Below are 16,845 nucleotides of genomic sequence, written 5' to 3' on the forward strand. Positions count from 1 at the left end.
GACCTGAGTCGGGAATCGAACCTGGGACCCTGGCGCTGTGAAGCAATATTTCACACCCAATAGAAAATACAGAGCGTCAGCTTGGATTTTGTGTTCTGGAATGGGAATGCACAAGAAAAAAATGTGAATTTGAAATATCACAGCAGAGTATAATATCTTACCTCACTGCTTCCGGCTGATTTGAACTCCATATCCATGAGTTGTTGGATTATTCCCTGTAAAAATACATTTGAAAAAATCAGTCATTTTCTGCAGAATCCACCCAATGGTGCTGATGTGGTATTCATTCCCACTTTGTTACGTTAAATATTCTTCCCAATAAGTTGCTAAATCAATCCTCCCTGATAATTGGTCCACCACTTTAAAATAGTGGTTTAAAACTAACATTTCTGAGAATTGATAACTGAAAGAACGTGTACCCGAGTGCTGTCGGGAAACATGTATCTGCTGGAGCTGGAACTGCGAGGGTGTTTTGTGCTGTCGTTTCGCTTTCTGGAAATCCCACCCGGTTGATCTTGCTTCTGGTCAACGTTGTGGTGTCGCTTGTTTGATCGGCCACTCGATAATGAAGGCCTTTGAGCGGTAGCCCTGCTTCTTGAATAGCTTTTGGAAATCGAACTGGACGAGGAGCTGCTGGCCCAAGTCTGGTTTTTCATTCCGGTCTGGAATCATAGAATCATAGAATTTACAGATGGGAAGGAGGTCATTCGGCCCATCGTGTCCACACTGGCCCTTAGAAAGAGCACCCTACTTAAGCCCACGCCTCCACCCTATCCCTGTACCCCCATCTAACCTTTTGGACACAAAGAGGCAATTGATCATGGCCAATCCACTTAACCTGAACATACTTGGAATGTGGGAGGAAACCGGAGCACACGGAGGAAACTCACGCAGACACGGGGAGGACGCGCAGACTCCGCACAGACAGTCACCAGTCAAGCTGGAATTGAACCCGGCTCCCTGGAGCTGTGAGGCAGCAGTGCTAATTACTGTGACACCCGAAACAAGGCATTACGTTTAAGACATAGGACAGATGCTTCTGTGCAACACTGCGGTGATGAAAGCAGCAAAAACGAAGAACAGTTGAAGCACATTTGAATCCCTTCAAGGGATATACTTGAAGGGAGGCAGTGGCGTAGTGGTACTGTCACTGAACTAGTAAACCAGAAACCCAGAGTAAAACTCTGGGACCCAGGTTCAAACCCTGCCACGACAGATGGTGAAATTTGGATTCAAATCTAATGATGACCATGAAAATATTGTCAATTGTCGTAAATCCCATTTGGTTAACTAAGGTCCTTTAGGGAAGGAAATCTGTCGGCCTTACCTGGTCTGGCCTACATGTGACTCTCACACCCACAGCAATGTGATTGACTCTTAACTGCCCCCTCATGGGCAATTAGGGATGGGCAATAATCGCTGGCCCCATGAACGAATAAAAATATATATATACAAGCCCGACAATGGGAAGGGTGTGAAGTGCAACATGAGCTTCATTTCTCAAATCTGACATTGAATTAAGTTCAAATTGCTGTCAGTTCATCATTGCACAGGAAGTATACATTGGTGAGGCGGAAATGCATCACTTGTCCACTACACACCGCCCTCACCCTCTTAATGTCAAGGTTGTGTTGTAACATTGTGATTCAGAAAGGGAATTCAGTCCATGTTCCTGAACCTGGACCTTTGGTTACAAGGACATCTTAACAAACTCCCTCTCCTTTCTCATTTTCACCTCAGATGCACAACAAAAAGATGTAGGGAAAATCCCAAGGTATTCTATAAGTATAGCAGTGGGAAGAGAATAACCATGGAAAGAAAAGAGACCAAGGGAATAATCTGTGGGAGGAGTCAGAACACATTGGTAGGGTGTTGAATGAGTTCCTCACCCAAGAGGTGTTGGCAGGATTAAAAGTGGGTAAATCTCCAGATCCGGATGTATTATTTCCCAGAATGCTGTGGGAGGTGAGGGAGGAGATGTCAGGGGTTTGGACCCAAATTTTACTTACTGTCTGGCCACAGGGGAGGTGCCAGAGGACTAGAGAACAGTGGTTCCACTATTTAAGAAAGGTTGTAGAGATAAACCAGGGAACTACAGACCAGTGAGTCACACATCAGTGGTGGCATATTATTGGAGAAGATTCTGAAGGAGAGAATCAATCTCCACTTGGAGAGGCAAGGTTTGATCAGGGATAGTCAGCATAGCTTTGTCAGAGGGAGGTCATGCCCAACAAGTTTGACTGAATTTTCTGTGGAGGTGACCAGGTGTGTAGATGAGGGTAGTGCAGTTGATGTAGTTCACATGGATTTCAGCAAAGCCTTAGACAAGGTCCCACGTGGGAGACTTATCAAGAAGGCAAATGCACATGGGATGCAGGGTAATTTGATAAGATGGATTCAAAATTGGCTTAGCGGTAGGAGACAGACGGTGATGACAGACAGCTGCTTTAGCGTCTGGAAGCCAGTGACCAGTGGCGAACCACAGGGATCAGTGCTGGGCCCCCTTTTATTCATCATTTATATAAATGACATAGATGACGATGTGGGGGGGGGGGGGGGGGGGGGTGGGATCAGTATTTTTGCGGATGACACAAAGATTGGCCGGGTGGTTAACAGTCAGGTTGAATGTCTTGGGTTACAGGAGGATATAGACGGGATGGTCAAGTGGGCAGATAAGTGGCAGAAGGAATTTAACTCTGAAAAGTGTGAGGTGATACACTTTGGAAAGGGGTAATTTGACAAGGAAGTATTCAATGATTGGCATGACATTGGGAAGTTCCGAGGAACAAAGGGACCTTGGTGTGCTTGTCCGTAGATCAATGAAGGTAGAAGGGCAGGTTAATAGGGTGGTGAAAAAGGCGCATGGGACACTTGCCTTATGAATTGAGGCATAGATTACAAAAGCAGGGAGGTCATGTTGGAGTTGTATAGAACTTTGGTGAGACCACAGCTGGAGTACTGTGTGCAATTCTGGTCGCCACATTATAGGAAGGATGTGATTGCACTGGAGGGGGTGCAGAGGTGATTTACCACGATGTTGCCTGGGATGGAACATTTAAGTTATGAAGTGAGATTGGATAGACTTGGGTTGTTTTCGCTGGAGCAGAGAAGACTGAGGGGCGACCTGATTACAAGATTATGAGGGGCATGGACAGGGTGGAGAGGGAGCAGCTATTCGCCCTAGTTGAAGGTTCAGTCATGAGGGAACACAAGTTCAATGTGAGGGGGGGAGGTTTAGGGCGGTGTTTACCCCGAGGTTGGTGACGGTCTGGAATGCACCGCCTGGGAGGGTGGTAGAGGTGGGTTGCTTCACGTCCTATAAAAATGAGCACTTGGCACACCATAACATTCAAGGCTATGGGCCAAGTTCTGGTAAATGGGATTAGGTAGGCAGGTCAGGTGTGTCGGTGCAGACTCGATGGGCCGAAGGGCCTCTTCTGCGCTGTATTATTCTGTGATGGTGTGATTGTCTGTAAAGCACTCCGGGTAATTCTGAGGTTGTGAAAGGGGACATAGAAATGAATGTCTTTTTTTTGTTAAGTTGGAAGAGTTATTTGAAACTTCACTCAATGTGTTAATGATGATGTGGTACCTGTGAGCGATATTCTTTGAACAGGCCGGTATGGCTACGGATTCTCTCAGGTAGTGGTTCCTCTATGTCCAGGATTCGAATCATTTTGGAACCTGCTTTGGGGCCTGTCTGTACTTCCAACACCAACCTTTCAATTTTTGTATCTGACTGGACTGGAGAACGAAAGAAGGGTTTGGTTATCAGTAGTGTTTTGTGTGCAGTGGCGATCATTAAACCAAAGACCATTTGCCATGTCGTTACCTGGCCTGATTGAAACTTTGGCAGTGTGCGCTCCCATCAATCTATGCAGTGGTCCATGACGAATGAAAACAGCATCTGCCGACTTTGCATCCAGGCACAGGTCAAAGCCAAAGGTAGTCATCCTCGTACAAATGTTAGCCACAGAGGGCCTTGGTGCGGGATTCTGTGCTTCATCATAACATTCAGCTTCATCTGTTATGATTCTTGAATAAAGATCTGGCTGTAGATAAGGAAGCAAAAATCAATTTACTGACACGAGTGGCATGGGTTTTCTCATTGCCTTGCGGTTTTATATCACAATTATTCAGGCATTTGCAAGTAAAAGCTTATAACTACAGCAGAGCTGACCATTCCAAAGTATTTCATTGCCCGTAATGGTAATTTCTGTTGCAATGTGAGTGTTGTGTAAATACAGTTGCTACTTTTGTTTCATACATCAAGAATATATAAGAACAATAGGAACAGGAAGAGGCCATTCAGCCCCTCTAACGAGCTTCATCACTCAATTAGTAGCTAGTTCAACCAGGCATGACCCGCTGAGATGGTGGTCCTGATAATAAAAACTTAATTGGAAAGAGTCTAAAGATGGTTCATGAAGGTTTCCAATGCTAAGGCGGTGACTATTCCCTTTTGACAGCTTGTTCCATTGTGGGATTGTCCTTGAGAAAGAAAAGAAAGATTGCTGATACACTGTCTTGGAAACAATTGCTCTTTGTGGTTTGTACGGATGACTGCCTCGTATTTTGCCATTGCCGCAGGGCATCTAGTTATTTTTTCTGTCAATTCCCACCAGTCCATTCCATATTTTATAGAACATATCTTTTTCTCCCTCCTTTGACATAGTGACTCGCATTCCAAATCGTGGATCAAGGATGTGACACTAGCTTATTCCCATGACTGGTTTATACAGGATCGTCGCTCTGAATTACTTCAACTTTATTTATGTCGCTCACATATAAGGATCCCACATACAACTTGCACTCTCCAGGATTGGACGGACAAATGTTTGGGAAGCTGGGCAGCACAAGTGGATAGCACTGTGGCTTCACAGCGCCAGGGTCCCAGGTTCGATTCCCCACTGGGTCACTGTCTGTGCGGAGTCTGCACGTTCTCCCCGTGTCTGCGTGGGTTTCCTCCGGGTGCTCCGGTTTCCTCCCACAGTCCAAAGACGTGCAGGTTAGGTGAATTGGCCATGATAAATTGCCCTTAGTAACCAAAAGGTTAGGAGGGGTTATTGGGTTACGGGGATAGGGTGGAAGTGATGGCTTAAGTGGGCTGGTGCAGACTCGATGGGCTGAATGGCCTCCTTCTGCTATGTTCTATAACTCTAATTTTTTTTGGTTTGAGTGGACAAAAATTGAGTAGTGTTGAAAATAGACATTTTGTCAGAGCTTTTCTTCGTGCACGTATTGGGGCAATCACAAGAATACCAATGTCGGGGGAAACAACAACAAAGCATGCCCCTGGGTTGCCAAGCAGTTTCTGACTGGTAGAGGTGCCTCCATTCTCTGGTTCATTCATCAGGGCAATGTCTTCACCAATCAGAGTCAAGCTGCCTGGCTTAAATTTTCAAACAATGTTTGGCAGTTGACCGTCAGTCATCATCAACTGGTGCATTCTCCATGGCGGCAGGAGTCCTCTTGCCAACCAATCAGCACTCTCTCCTTATACAGTGTATAGTTGTTGTTTCCCCTGAATTCGTACTCTTGCAATTGTTCTGATAAGTCCAAGATGAAAAGCTTTGACAAATGCCCCTTTTCTGTTATTTCTGTTGCAATAGCAAAGACTCCTCAGAAATCGAAGAACCCTGTTTGCTTTGGATCTTAATTTCTAATTGTGGAATCCCCATTGAGGATTGTTTTTGATATGAAACCCCAATTTATGGTTGCGTATCTACCTGTTCGAGAATTTGATTACAGAACTTAAAGCTATCTGTTGATGGATCATTTTAGTTGGTGATGCACATGACATAGCATTTTCTGGCGTTGACTGTCAACTCCCATTGGCCCTACCATTTTTGCAATTCCAGAAGTTCATCATACAGCGTATTTATATGGGGTGTGATCTACTGGCCATGTTGCGCTCGAGTGAGGGCGCCGTGCGGCATGGCTGGTAGGGGCTGGGAGAGGCCTCCCACAGGCTTCCCAGCCGCTGTTACACCTCACAAGATCTACCCAGATCTCGCAAGGCATCAGAATCAGATTTCGACCCAAAATGGGCATGAACAAATGGCATGAGCCTAAGTAGGGTTTAAACCTACTTATGCAAGCTTGCCCGGTATCTCCCGGCCTCCCAGGATCTACCAGCCTGCCCAGGGAGGACGCAGCCTGGTGCCGTTCAGTACTGGTCCACAATCATTAGAGGCGCCTGGGTGGCTAGGGACAGTGCAGGGTGGCCCCCTGGCCCCACTAGAAAGTTGGCATCTTGGCACTGCCAGGCTGGCACCTTGGCACTGCCATTTTTAACTGTCGCCCTGATCTCTGTAGCCCCCAACACAACCCCGACCACCCCCAAGCCCAACTCACCATGAGGGGGTTCCCAGGTCTCCCCCGAACCACCCAACACCCGCGCAGGGAACCCCTGGCTGGCACTACCAAGGTACCAGCTTGGTTGTGCCAGGGTGCCCAGGTGGAACCAGCAGTTCCAGTGTACCATTCTGCTGGGAGCCTCTGATCCCCCATGAATGCAGTTCCATCTGGTCCCCATTTGTGGTGACCAGTGTTGAACAGCGCTCGCCCGAAGTCTCCGAGGCGAAGGTGATAGAACCCAATGCCTTGGGAAACAGCAAATTATAAGTGAGACTTACTGTCTCGCTCTAATATGCAGAATTACCGAAAAAATAACCCCGCCCACAATGGGCCATATTCACATCGCAATGTCTCGTGGGATTGCCTTAGATCTCACGAGGCTTTGCAAGCAGGGTAGATCCCAGAATTGGGGTCTCCAGGCTTCGATCAGCCATGTGGCGCCACGGCCAGCTGCTTCTCAGGCGCAGTTTGGCAGTTCGACCACGCCCTAAGTGTGGATAAACCGGTGAGAAATTCCCCAGGGCCCAATAAAGTGACTAAGTGCCGTTAGATAGCGATGGGGAACTCGCAGGCCAGGGAAAAACCTGACACTTAGAAACTTTTCCGTTAGATCCCGCCCATGATTTTGAGTGTTCCTTGATGCATAAGCCATGCGGTAATCTACAAGTAGCCACTTTCTGTTCTTTAACTCCATATTCCTTTGTGCTGAAGAGATTCTCTGGTCATGTACATATGTATACGGGATTAGGATTTGGTTTCATCTCATATATTTATAAATGGCTTGTGGTAGAAATAACAAGAGTGGTTGCGGTTGTAATTCTCTGGTTACATTAATGTTGAAGGTATCGGGGTACAATCGAGCTGGATGTTTCTTCTTCAGCTTCTGCCGAGGTTTTCATGATGTTTGGTTCATAGAATCCCTACAATGCACAAGGAGGTAATTCGGCACTGACCCTCTGAAAGAGCACTCTACCTACCCCAACTCCCCTGCCCTATCCCCCCTAACCTGCATATCTTTGGACTGTGGGAGGAAACCGGAGCACCCGGAGGAAACCTACGCAGACACGGGGAGAACGTGCAAGCTCTGCACAGCCAGCCATGCAAGGCCGGAATTGAACCCTGGTCACTGTTGATGTGAGGCTGCAGTGCTAACCACTGTGTCACCGTGCCTCTTCACTTATTATTGTGTATTGTAGGGATAGTTTATAATAACGTCTGTCAGGTGTTATGGGCCAGGGTTTAGAGAACCCCAAAGTGTATCATGGAGTTCACCTGACCCACAACTTTTACTAGATTGTGGTATGGGGAGCACACGGCCCACTTTACAGGTGTGGTACAGCAGAAATGGAAAAGTAATTTTTAAAGCAAAACAATGTTTATTCTATGAACTTAAGTTAACCTTTTTAAAACATACAGTGAACATCTTAGCAACCATTAATTCAAATACACCCCCCCAAAGAATACAACACTAAGTAATCCTTTAAGCTTTCCTTTTAACATCCATAAGATTTAAAAACACCTTTTTACAGAAAGACATCAGGTTTAACTTCAGTGTGGACATTCATAAGCTTGCAGAGATTCACACACATCCTGCTGTGATTGCAGCTTCTCCAAAACGAAAATGAAACCAAACCCACCCTGCAGCAAAAAGCCTAAAACGAAAGTAAGAAGCTGACAGACAGCCCAGCTCCACCCACTTTCTGACATCACTGCAGTAATAAACACCCATTTCTTAAAGGTACTCTCACATGACACAGGCCATAATGAATCAGCAAGGACTCCATGCACGACTAGGGATCTTTACAGATCTTGAGCTTATCTTAACAATTTGATGAGCTGGGGTTGAATTGAAAGAATCAACAAAACTTATCCCAGAAAAAAATAGGACAATTGTATCTATATTTTCATGTCTGGAATGATATCAATGGTTTGGTTGAGTGAGCGGAGACATGGCAGATGGAATTCAATCCCCCAAACTGTGAGGTAATGCATTTTTGGAGGGCAAACAAAACAAGGGGATGCTCAATAAATGGGAAAGTATTGATAGGGGTTGAGGAAGTGAGAGACTTTGGAGTGCATGTCCACAGGTCCTGGAAGGTGGCAGGACAGGGAGACAAGGTGGTCAAGAATGAACATGGAATCTTTTTGCTTTACCTGGTGAGAAACAGAGATGTAATGATGGAACTGTACAAAATGCTGGTTGAACCACAGTTGGGGTTTTGTGACCACATCACAGGGAGGACATAATTGCTCTGGAGCAAGTGCAGAGGACATTGACAAGAGTGTGATCGGGCTGGAAAGTTGCAGCTATGAGGAGGGATTGGATAGGCGAGGGTTGTTTTCCTTCGATCAGAGGAGGCTAAGGAGTGACCTTGACATAGTGGACAGGAAAGATTTGGGGCGGGATTCTCCCACAATCGGCGGGGCGGGCCGTACCGGCGCCAAAGAGTGGCGAGAACCACTCCGGCGTCGGGCCGCCTGGAAGGTGCGCAGAACCGCTGGTGTGATTCCTGCGCATGTGCAGGGGGTTTCTTCTCCGCGCCGGCATGGAGGGAAAGAGTGCCCCCACGGCACAGGCCCGTCCGCAGATCGGTGGGCCCCGATCGCGGGCCAGGCCACCGTGGGCCCCGCCCCGGGACCGGAACCCCCTGCGCCCCCCCCCCCTCCGCAACCCCCGAGGACTCCGCCAGCCGCCCTCAAAGCCAGGTCCCGCCGGTATGGACCTTGTCTAATCCACGCCGGCGGGACTGGCCGAAAACAGGTGGCCGCTCGGCCCATCGGGGCCCGGAGAATCACCGGGGGGAGGTCACTGCCAACGGCCCCCGATCGGCGCAGCGCGATCCCCACCCCCGCCCAAAAATCGGTGCCGGAGAATTCGGCTGCCTGCGTCGGCGGGGCGGGATACACGCCACCCCCCCCGGCGATTCTCCAACCCGGCAGGGGGGCAGAGAATCCCACGTATGTTTTCCCCAGCTGAGTGGCCAATTTCTGGTGATTGGTAGAAGAATTCGAGAGGGCATGAAGTGTTTTCACCCAGAGTGTGCCGGACACCCGGAATTCACTGCCTAAGTTGGTGGTTGAGGCTGAAATGCTGAACTCAATTAAAAGATTCCTGGATCTGCTTCAGAAGGGCTTCAATCTGCAAGGCTCTGGACCGAGCGCTGGAATGTAGGATTCAAATGGACAGCTTGGTTTGTTTTTCTTTTGCTTTTTTGCTGACTCAATGGGCCAAATGACTTATTTCTGCACTGCGCATTTCAATGGTTCTATGGTCCACTGGTAGAAAACATTGTACGTGTCTGAACTTGGTTGAACACAACAAATGGATTATGTGAAATGGAAAAGGGGCAGCACGGTAGCACAGTGGTTAGCACAATTGCTTCACAGCTCCAGGGTCCCAGGTTCGATTCCGGCTTGGGTCACTGTCTGTGCGGAGTCTGCGCATCCTCCCCGTGTGTGCGTGGGTTTCCTCCGGGTGCTCCGGTTTCCTCCCACAGTCCAAAGATGTGCAGGTTAGGTGGATTGGCCATGATAAATTGCCCCTAGTGTCCCAAATTGCCCTTAGTGTTGGGTGGGGTTGCTGGGTTATGGGGATAGGGTGGAGGTGTTGATCTTGGGTGGGGTGCTCTTTCCAAGAGCCGGTGCAGACTCGATGGGCTGAATGGCCTCCTTCTGCACTGTAAATTCTATGATTCTATGTTGCAACCGTATTTATTTTGACAGATTCAAAATTTTCTGCCAATCCTCGTACCGAACAGAAATGTGATATTCTCGAGCAAGAACATCTCCAAATGTCCCTCAGCATCCATTGCCTTTTGGCCTGAGAGAGTTCCAGGTATCTACTACCTTTCATGTGACAGTGCACAGCAGGCGTCCATCAGACCACAAGATGTCTGAGCAGAAGTAGGCCATTCGGCCCATTAAGTCTGTTCCGCCATTCAATGAGATCACGACTGATCTGATCTGATAGCGATAGTCCATCGCAATAGAATCTACAGTTAAGATTTTGTTCATGTTATTTAGTATTAAACAAACTTACATTTGTTTGACTATGTCCGGATGACTTGAATTTTTGATTTGCAATGCTCGGTTCCTTTGCTTCAGGCACAACTGGAGTCAATTTCTCTGCAGACAGATTCTCAATATTTCTTGAAACAGCGAGAACCTCTGACCTGGTGGTCAAATATTGCATTGGTCATCAACAACACAATCATAGAACAAGAAGGATCAGAAGGAGGCCTGTACTGCCTCTTTGAAAGAGTTATTCAATTAGTTCCACTCCCCTCCCCTCTCCTCATGACACTGCAACCTTCACCTTTCTATTGTTTATTCAATTCAATTTGGAAATTTATGGTTGAATCTGCTTCCACTGCCCTTTCACACAAGTGTGTTCAAGATCACAACAAACTGGCTTTGTGAAAAACATGCTCCTCACGTCGTCTGTGGGTCTTGTGCCAATAATCTTAAATCTGTGTTCCCTGGATACCGCAGAACCCCTGCAATGTGCTCCATTTAACACCCTGTTCCTTACAAAGTCTCTCAATGTGCTCAGTGCATTCCTGAATGACCCTTCCCCATTTTGGTTGACCACAAGCCAGGGTCTCCCCTGAGCTGATGGGGGTGTTTGACCTCTTCAGTGATGATTTGAGGACATCGTTCAGGTGTTTTTGTTACCCTCCTGGGAATCTCCTGCCATGATTGTGTTGCGAGTAGGGCAGTTGCTTCGGGAGTCTGGTGACAGACAAACGAACACCAGCTACTGCCTAGCGGAGCTTGTTTTGAGTGATTAGCACCTCAGTAGTGGGTGTGCTGGGCTGGTACAGCTTCCTGCTGCTGCATCACCTTCCTTGTCAGTGGATACAGAGAATCTCCAGTGCTTTGGGGTGTCTGCTGTAGATTGCCTAATTCTCTGAAGGATATGGGAGTACGGAAATCACTGTTGCCCAGTAAACCATGACCCTAGTCTCTGGTTTGAGATCCTGGCCCTCAGCTGAAGACTGAGCTGCCACATTGGAGGTGATGATGAATTTCGGCACCTTTCTCAGGTTCCCACGATATGGAAAATTAAATGAAATGAAATGAAATGAAAACTGCTTATTGTCACAAGTAGGCTTCAATGAAGTTACTGTGAAAAGCCCCTAGTTGCCACATTCTGGCGCCTGTTCAGGGAGGCTGGTACGGGAATTGAACCGTGCTGCTGGCCTGCCTTGGTCTGCTTTAAAAGCCAGTGATTTAGCCCAGTGTGCTAAACCAGCCCCACTGGTCCGATCTTGCTGACAAATCCAAAATGGAAGGATTGGCCATTGTGCAAAGCATGTTTCAACGTCACAAAAGCTTTCTACTCCATCCGCCACCAGAAGGCTTATGGCGCCAGCTCCTCAAACATGGCTGCCCCCCCCACCTCCATCTATTCCAATAGAGGAATTTTGTAATTGAGAAGGTGGCCATCTTCTACTTCAAATTATTACAGTGCCAGGACTGGATGAGATGCATCCGAGGATATGGGCAGCATGGTAGCACAGTGGTTAGCACCGTTGCTTCACAGCTCCAGGGTCCCAGGTTCGATTCCCAGCTTGAGTCACTCTCTGTGTGGAGTCTGCACGTTCTCCCTGTGTCTGCGTGGGTTTCCTCCGGGTGCTTGCTCCGGTTTCCTCCCACAGTCCAAAAGATGTGCAGGTTAGGTGAATTAGCCATGCTAAAATGCCTTTAGTGTCCAAAAAAAGACGTTAGGTGGTATTATGGGGGTAGGGTGGAGGTGTGGGCTTGGGTGGGGTACTCTTTCCAAGGACCGGTGCAGACTCAATGGGCCGAATGTTCTCCTTCTGTACTGTAAATTCTATGATACTGCATGAAGACACATAAGCCATGATCGTCATCTATGGAACTACCATGGGTCCTCTCACAGTGAAGGCTACAGTTAAACCAGGTTGTGAGATCACACCATCCCTCTTCTCCAACTTCCTCACTGCCAGAAAACTAGCACAGGCTGGAGATGATCACCATGCAAACAGGATCCTGTTCAACCTCTCCCCAGTATAAAACCCAAAGCACTCACCACGCAAACAGGATCCTGTTCAACCTCTCCCCAGTATAAAACCCAAACCACTCTAATCTCAGCCATAGAGTTTCAGAATCCAGATGATGTGTGTGCGCCCTCACTCAGAAACTCAGCTCTGGTCTATTGTTGGCTCCTTCTCTGCCCCTCTCTCGATTAAGACCCACTGTGCTGTACTGAGTGAGAAAGCTGCAGGTTTAATCCCGGGTTATTGCTGAGCAAGGATACTTTCATTAGCTTTGACCAATCACAATTACCAACCTCTGGTCCCCACTCAGCTTAACAAAAGTGTAAAGAAATCAATTAGCAATTTCCTCATTGTGAGACTACAGGACCACGTTTGCGTGCACCATTCTCCATTGGCAAATATTCGACATTCAGTGCCCACACTTACACATGGAATGCCAGCACTACAATTATATTTATGTAATACTTTGCACAAAGTAAACCACAGCAAGGTGCTTTACAAGAGCACAATGAAGATATATTATAAAAATATATAGAGATAATATTATATATTATAAATAAAAACAGAGCCATCTATGGAGCAGAATTTAATGTGGACAATGTGGGGTCTCATCTGCAAACTCAAGAACCAGTGAAAGTGCTCCATCGCCTTTGTTCCACAAGACCCACCAAATTAGAATTTGGAGGGAAGTGGACCCACCCAGCGAACGCTGCTGACCAACCCGAGGCTGGTCCATCGCCAGTGCTCGGCACTGCCACCAAGGCAGGAGAATGGGGATGAGAAGAATATCAGCCATGACTGAATGGCGGAGCATACTCGATGGGCCGAGTGGCCTAATTCTGCTCCTATGTCTTATGGTCTATGGTCTTAATGGCTGCTGACGGTAATGCACCTACCCAGGGCCCAGCATTACTAAGAGGCCCAGGCTACAGGTGGTTGATGATAGGAGGGGGCTCATGAGGTGGAGTTGCAGAGGAGATGGGGAAGAGGTGGACAGCGAGGGAAGGGGGTTGTCTCCTTGTCTCCCCTTCTGATCCTTCGTTCAGGCTTGGTGCCTTTTAATGAGGGCCCTCGACACCCACCCAGAATTGCACAAGGGCTTCCAGCATGGTGAGTCCCCTAAAGGGTGAATACCAGTGCTGGTGGGATAAGGCTCTTAAGTGGGCATTAATTACCGACTGAAGGATCTCAAGCGGCATCAGGGTGGCAAAGTGGTCCATAAGCCTTCCTCCTTAGAATTAATTGGGGCAGAGGTGGGAATGCGCACCTATCACCCTCCCACCTATCACCCTCCCACCTATCACCCTCCCACCTATCACCCTCCCACCTAATTAAATACCCCCCACCTCCAATCACACCACAGGAGAGGGCATTACAATCCACCCAAGCGATATTATGCCAGACGACCACAAGCTTGGTGAAAGGACAGTTAGAGAGGCGGGGAGGTTTAGGGAGGAAATTTCAGAGCTCAGCGTAGCTGAAGGTATGGCAGCCGATGATGGAGCGATTGAAAAACATGGATGCTGAAGAATTCAGAGTTAGAGGAGCACAGAGATCTTGGGGGGTTGTGGGGCTGGAGAAGAATACCGAGATAAGGAGGGGGTGTGAGTTCATGGAGGGGTTTGAAAACAAGGACAGGATTTCAAATTAAAATTGATGCATTGCTTGATCAGGAGCCAATCTAGATTAATGAGCACAGGGGTACTACAGGGGGCCATAGCAAAGCTAACCTTTCGCTATATTCAAGGATGATTCTATTATCTCACACAAGAGTAAAGGAAGGTAATTCGAGAAAAATAAATGCAGTATTCATTACGCGAAAGATATAATTCGATTCTCCTCCTGAGGTGCTGGACTGTCCATCTTCAAATTCCTTTCATGAAGATTTATATTTGCAGATATATCCATCGGGAAAGCGGAGTGGATTTTTACCTCGAATTCCAAACCAGATTGGATGATGAGCGAATTTATTCCCATGATAGCTTTGCTGTATACAGCCACACTGGAAAAAAAGAAGAGAGAAACATTAAACTCGACCAAGCCCAGGGAATTTGGAGAGACTGTTGAAATTATGAGATCGCACTGGGGAACAATAATTCTGGAGGTAATTTAAAATATATTGCATCCAGTCTTTGGAACTTAAGATGTTTTTAAATTTAAAAATTGACGTGCATACCTTGGGCTTATCTGAACCTTCAGCTGGATGTTGGCATTGAGCAATTGAGAAAAGGAAGAGATGGAGGAAGGGACTTTCGCATCAACTATTTGAGAAAGGGGATTGAGAAATGTTAGTTACAATTCCATTATTCACTTGCCGATATGGAAAATGTGCCTCTCGAAAAACACCTGCATTTATGGAGCGTTTTTAGGAACAGCAGAGCACAAGAGGTTATTTGTTCCTTCGAGCCTGATCTGCCATTCATCATATAATTCTAATAATATAATAATAATCTTTATTAGTGTTACAAGTAGTCTTACATTAACACTGCAATGAAGTTACTGTGAAAATCCCCGAGTCACCACATTCCGGCGCCTGTTCGGGTACACTGAGGGAGAATTCAGAATGTCCAATTCACCTAACAAGCACATCTTTCGGGACTTGTGGGAGGAAGCCGGAGCCCCCGGAGGAAACCCACGCAGACACGGGGAGAACATGCAGACTCTACACAGACAGTGACCCAAGCTGGAAATCGAATCTGGGACCCTGGAGCTGTGAAGCAACTGTGATAACCATTGTGCTGCCGTGCTGCCCCATTAAGTGGAGAGGATCCCATCACACTCCTGACTTGCGTCTTGTAGATGGACAGGGTTTGAGGAGTCTGGAGGTCAGTTAATTGCCACATAATTCCCAGTCTCTCACTTGCTCTTATAGCCACGGTACGCATGTTGCTAGTCCAGTTCAGTTTATAGCCAATAGTAACCACCAGGATGTTGATAGTGGGGGATTCAGCGATGGTAATGTTATTGAATGTCATGGGAGATGGTTAGATTCTCTTTTCTTGGAGATGGGCATCATCTGGTACTTGGGTGGCGCAAATGCTACTTACTAGCCACTTATCAGTCCAAGCCTGGATATTCCCAGGCTTTGCTTAATACATGATACATGCATGTATTGCTTCAGTATCTGAGGAGTTGTGAATGGTGCTGAACATTGTGCAATTATGAGCAATCATTTCCACATCGGATCTTGTGATGGAGGGAAGGTCATTAATGAAGCAACTGAAGATGGTTGGGCCTAGGACGCTACCCAGAGGAACACCTGCAGTGATATCCTGGAGTTGAGATGATTGACCTCCAAACACCACAACCATCTTCCTTTGTGCCAGGTATGACTCCAACCAGCGGAGAGCTTCCTCCCTGATTCCCATTGACTCCAGTGCGAGTGCTGGGAAACACGCGGCGAAATGCCCTCACTATGGGAACTTTGTTCCCTTTTGGAAGACCACGCCCTATGTTTACCTGCTGTTGATGAATCACAACTGATCTGCACATGCACTGGGAGCATCAATCCGGAAGGGATTCACTATCCCTTGCAATGCACATTTATGTCTCTGGTTTCCTTAGTGGTGGAATGGTTGGGGGAGTTGGGTGTGTGGTTGGCACGTATTGCATTGTGGGAGATAGGGTGGCCCTCCGATGGACTTTGGGGGACACTTCCTTAAAGATTTACCCCTTGGTCTACTGCCAGGTCCACTGAGTCAGAGCCACGTTTGTAAATATCTGCACCAATCTTACCCACTTGAATACCGGTCAGAGGAGCAGAGAATCAAATTGACACATTTGCATCGTCACGCTGGCGCGGGGTGTGAACCTCAATGCCACTGTCAGCAAGGAACCAGAGCATCTCAACCGTCTTTTCCTGATACTGGATTCTCTGCTGCATCGGGAACTTCACTACAGGCGGCAGGGGTGAAGACTCCAGCCCATGGTCTTCCCAATGGCTGTGCGGTGCTCACTCCCACCAACACTGCCATGGACAGGTGCACCTGGTAGATTGGTGAGGACAAGGTCAAGTACATTTTCCCCTTTTGTTGGTGCTCTCATTTCCTGCAACTGGCCCAGTCTGGCACAGATGTCCTTGAGGACTTGGCCAGCTCGACCAGTGGTGGCACCACCGAGCCATTCTTGGTGATGGGCATTGAAGTCCCTCACCCAGAGTACTGACTGTGTCCTAGCCACCCTCAGTGCCTCCTCCAAGTTGTGTTCAACATGGAAGAGCACTGATTCATCAGCTGAGGCAGGGCTCCAGAGGGTATTCAGCAGGAAGTTCCGGTGTCTGTATTTGACCTGATGCCATGAGACTTTATCTGGTCCAGAGTCGATGCTGAGGACTTCAAGGGCTACTCCCTCTGACTGTATCCCCACTGTACTGCCAACTCTACAGGGTCTATCCTGCCAGTGGGGTACGTCAGGCTGGTTTCTAACCACAATGCTGGACAGCTCACCCAAGAGACCCCAGACG

The 16,845-nt window shown here is 47.6% G+C and overlaps 1 protein-coding gene across 1 annotated transcript in view; it reads right to left on the minus strand.

The window, feature by feature from the left end:
- Nucleotides 1–16,845, minus strand: part of LOC140426035 (vitellogenin-like) — a 122,336-nt gene that overhangs the window by 29,055 nt on the left and 76,436 nt on the right. The window contains exons 18-24 of the mRNA XM_072510334.1: nucleotides 14,560–14,644; nucleotides 14,200–14,385; nucleotides 10,400–10,532; nucleotides 3,833–4,052; nucleotides 3,593–3,744; nucleotides 420–662; nucleotides 162–215 (exon numbers count right to left, since the gene is read on the minus strand). Of these exons, the coding sequence (XP_072366435.1) occupies nucleotides 162–215; nucleotides 420–662; nucleotides 3,593–3,744; nucleotides 3,833–4,052; nucleotides 10,400–10,532; nucleotides 14,200–14,385; nucleotides 14,560–14,644 (1,073 nt within the window). The remainder of the gene's footprint in view (nucleotides 1–161; nucleotides 216–419; nucleotides 663–3,592; nucleotides 3,745–3,832; nucleotides 4,053–10,399; nucleotides 10,533–14,199; nucleotides 14,386–14,559; nucleotides 14,645–16,845) is intronic.

The sequence above is a fragment of the Scyliorhinus torazame genome, chromosome 7 (assembly GCF_047496885.1).
Source record: "Scyliorhinus torazame isolate Kashiwa2021f chromosome 7, sScyTor2.1, whole genome shotgun sequence".
Classification (NCBI taxonomy): domain Eukaryota; kingdom Metazoa; phylum Chordata; class Chondrichthyes; order Carcharhiniformes; family Scyliorhinidae; genus Scyliorhinus; species Scyliorhinus torazame.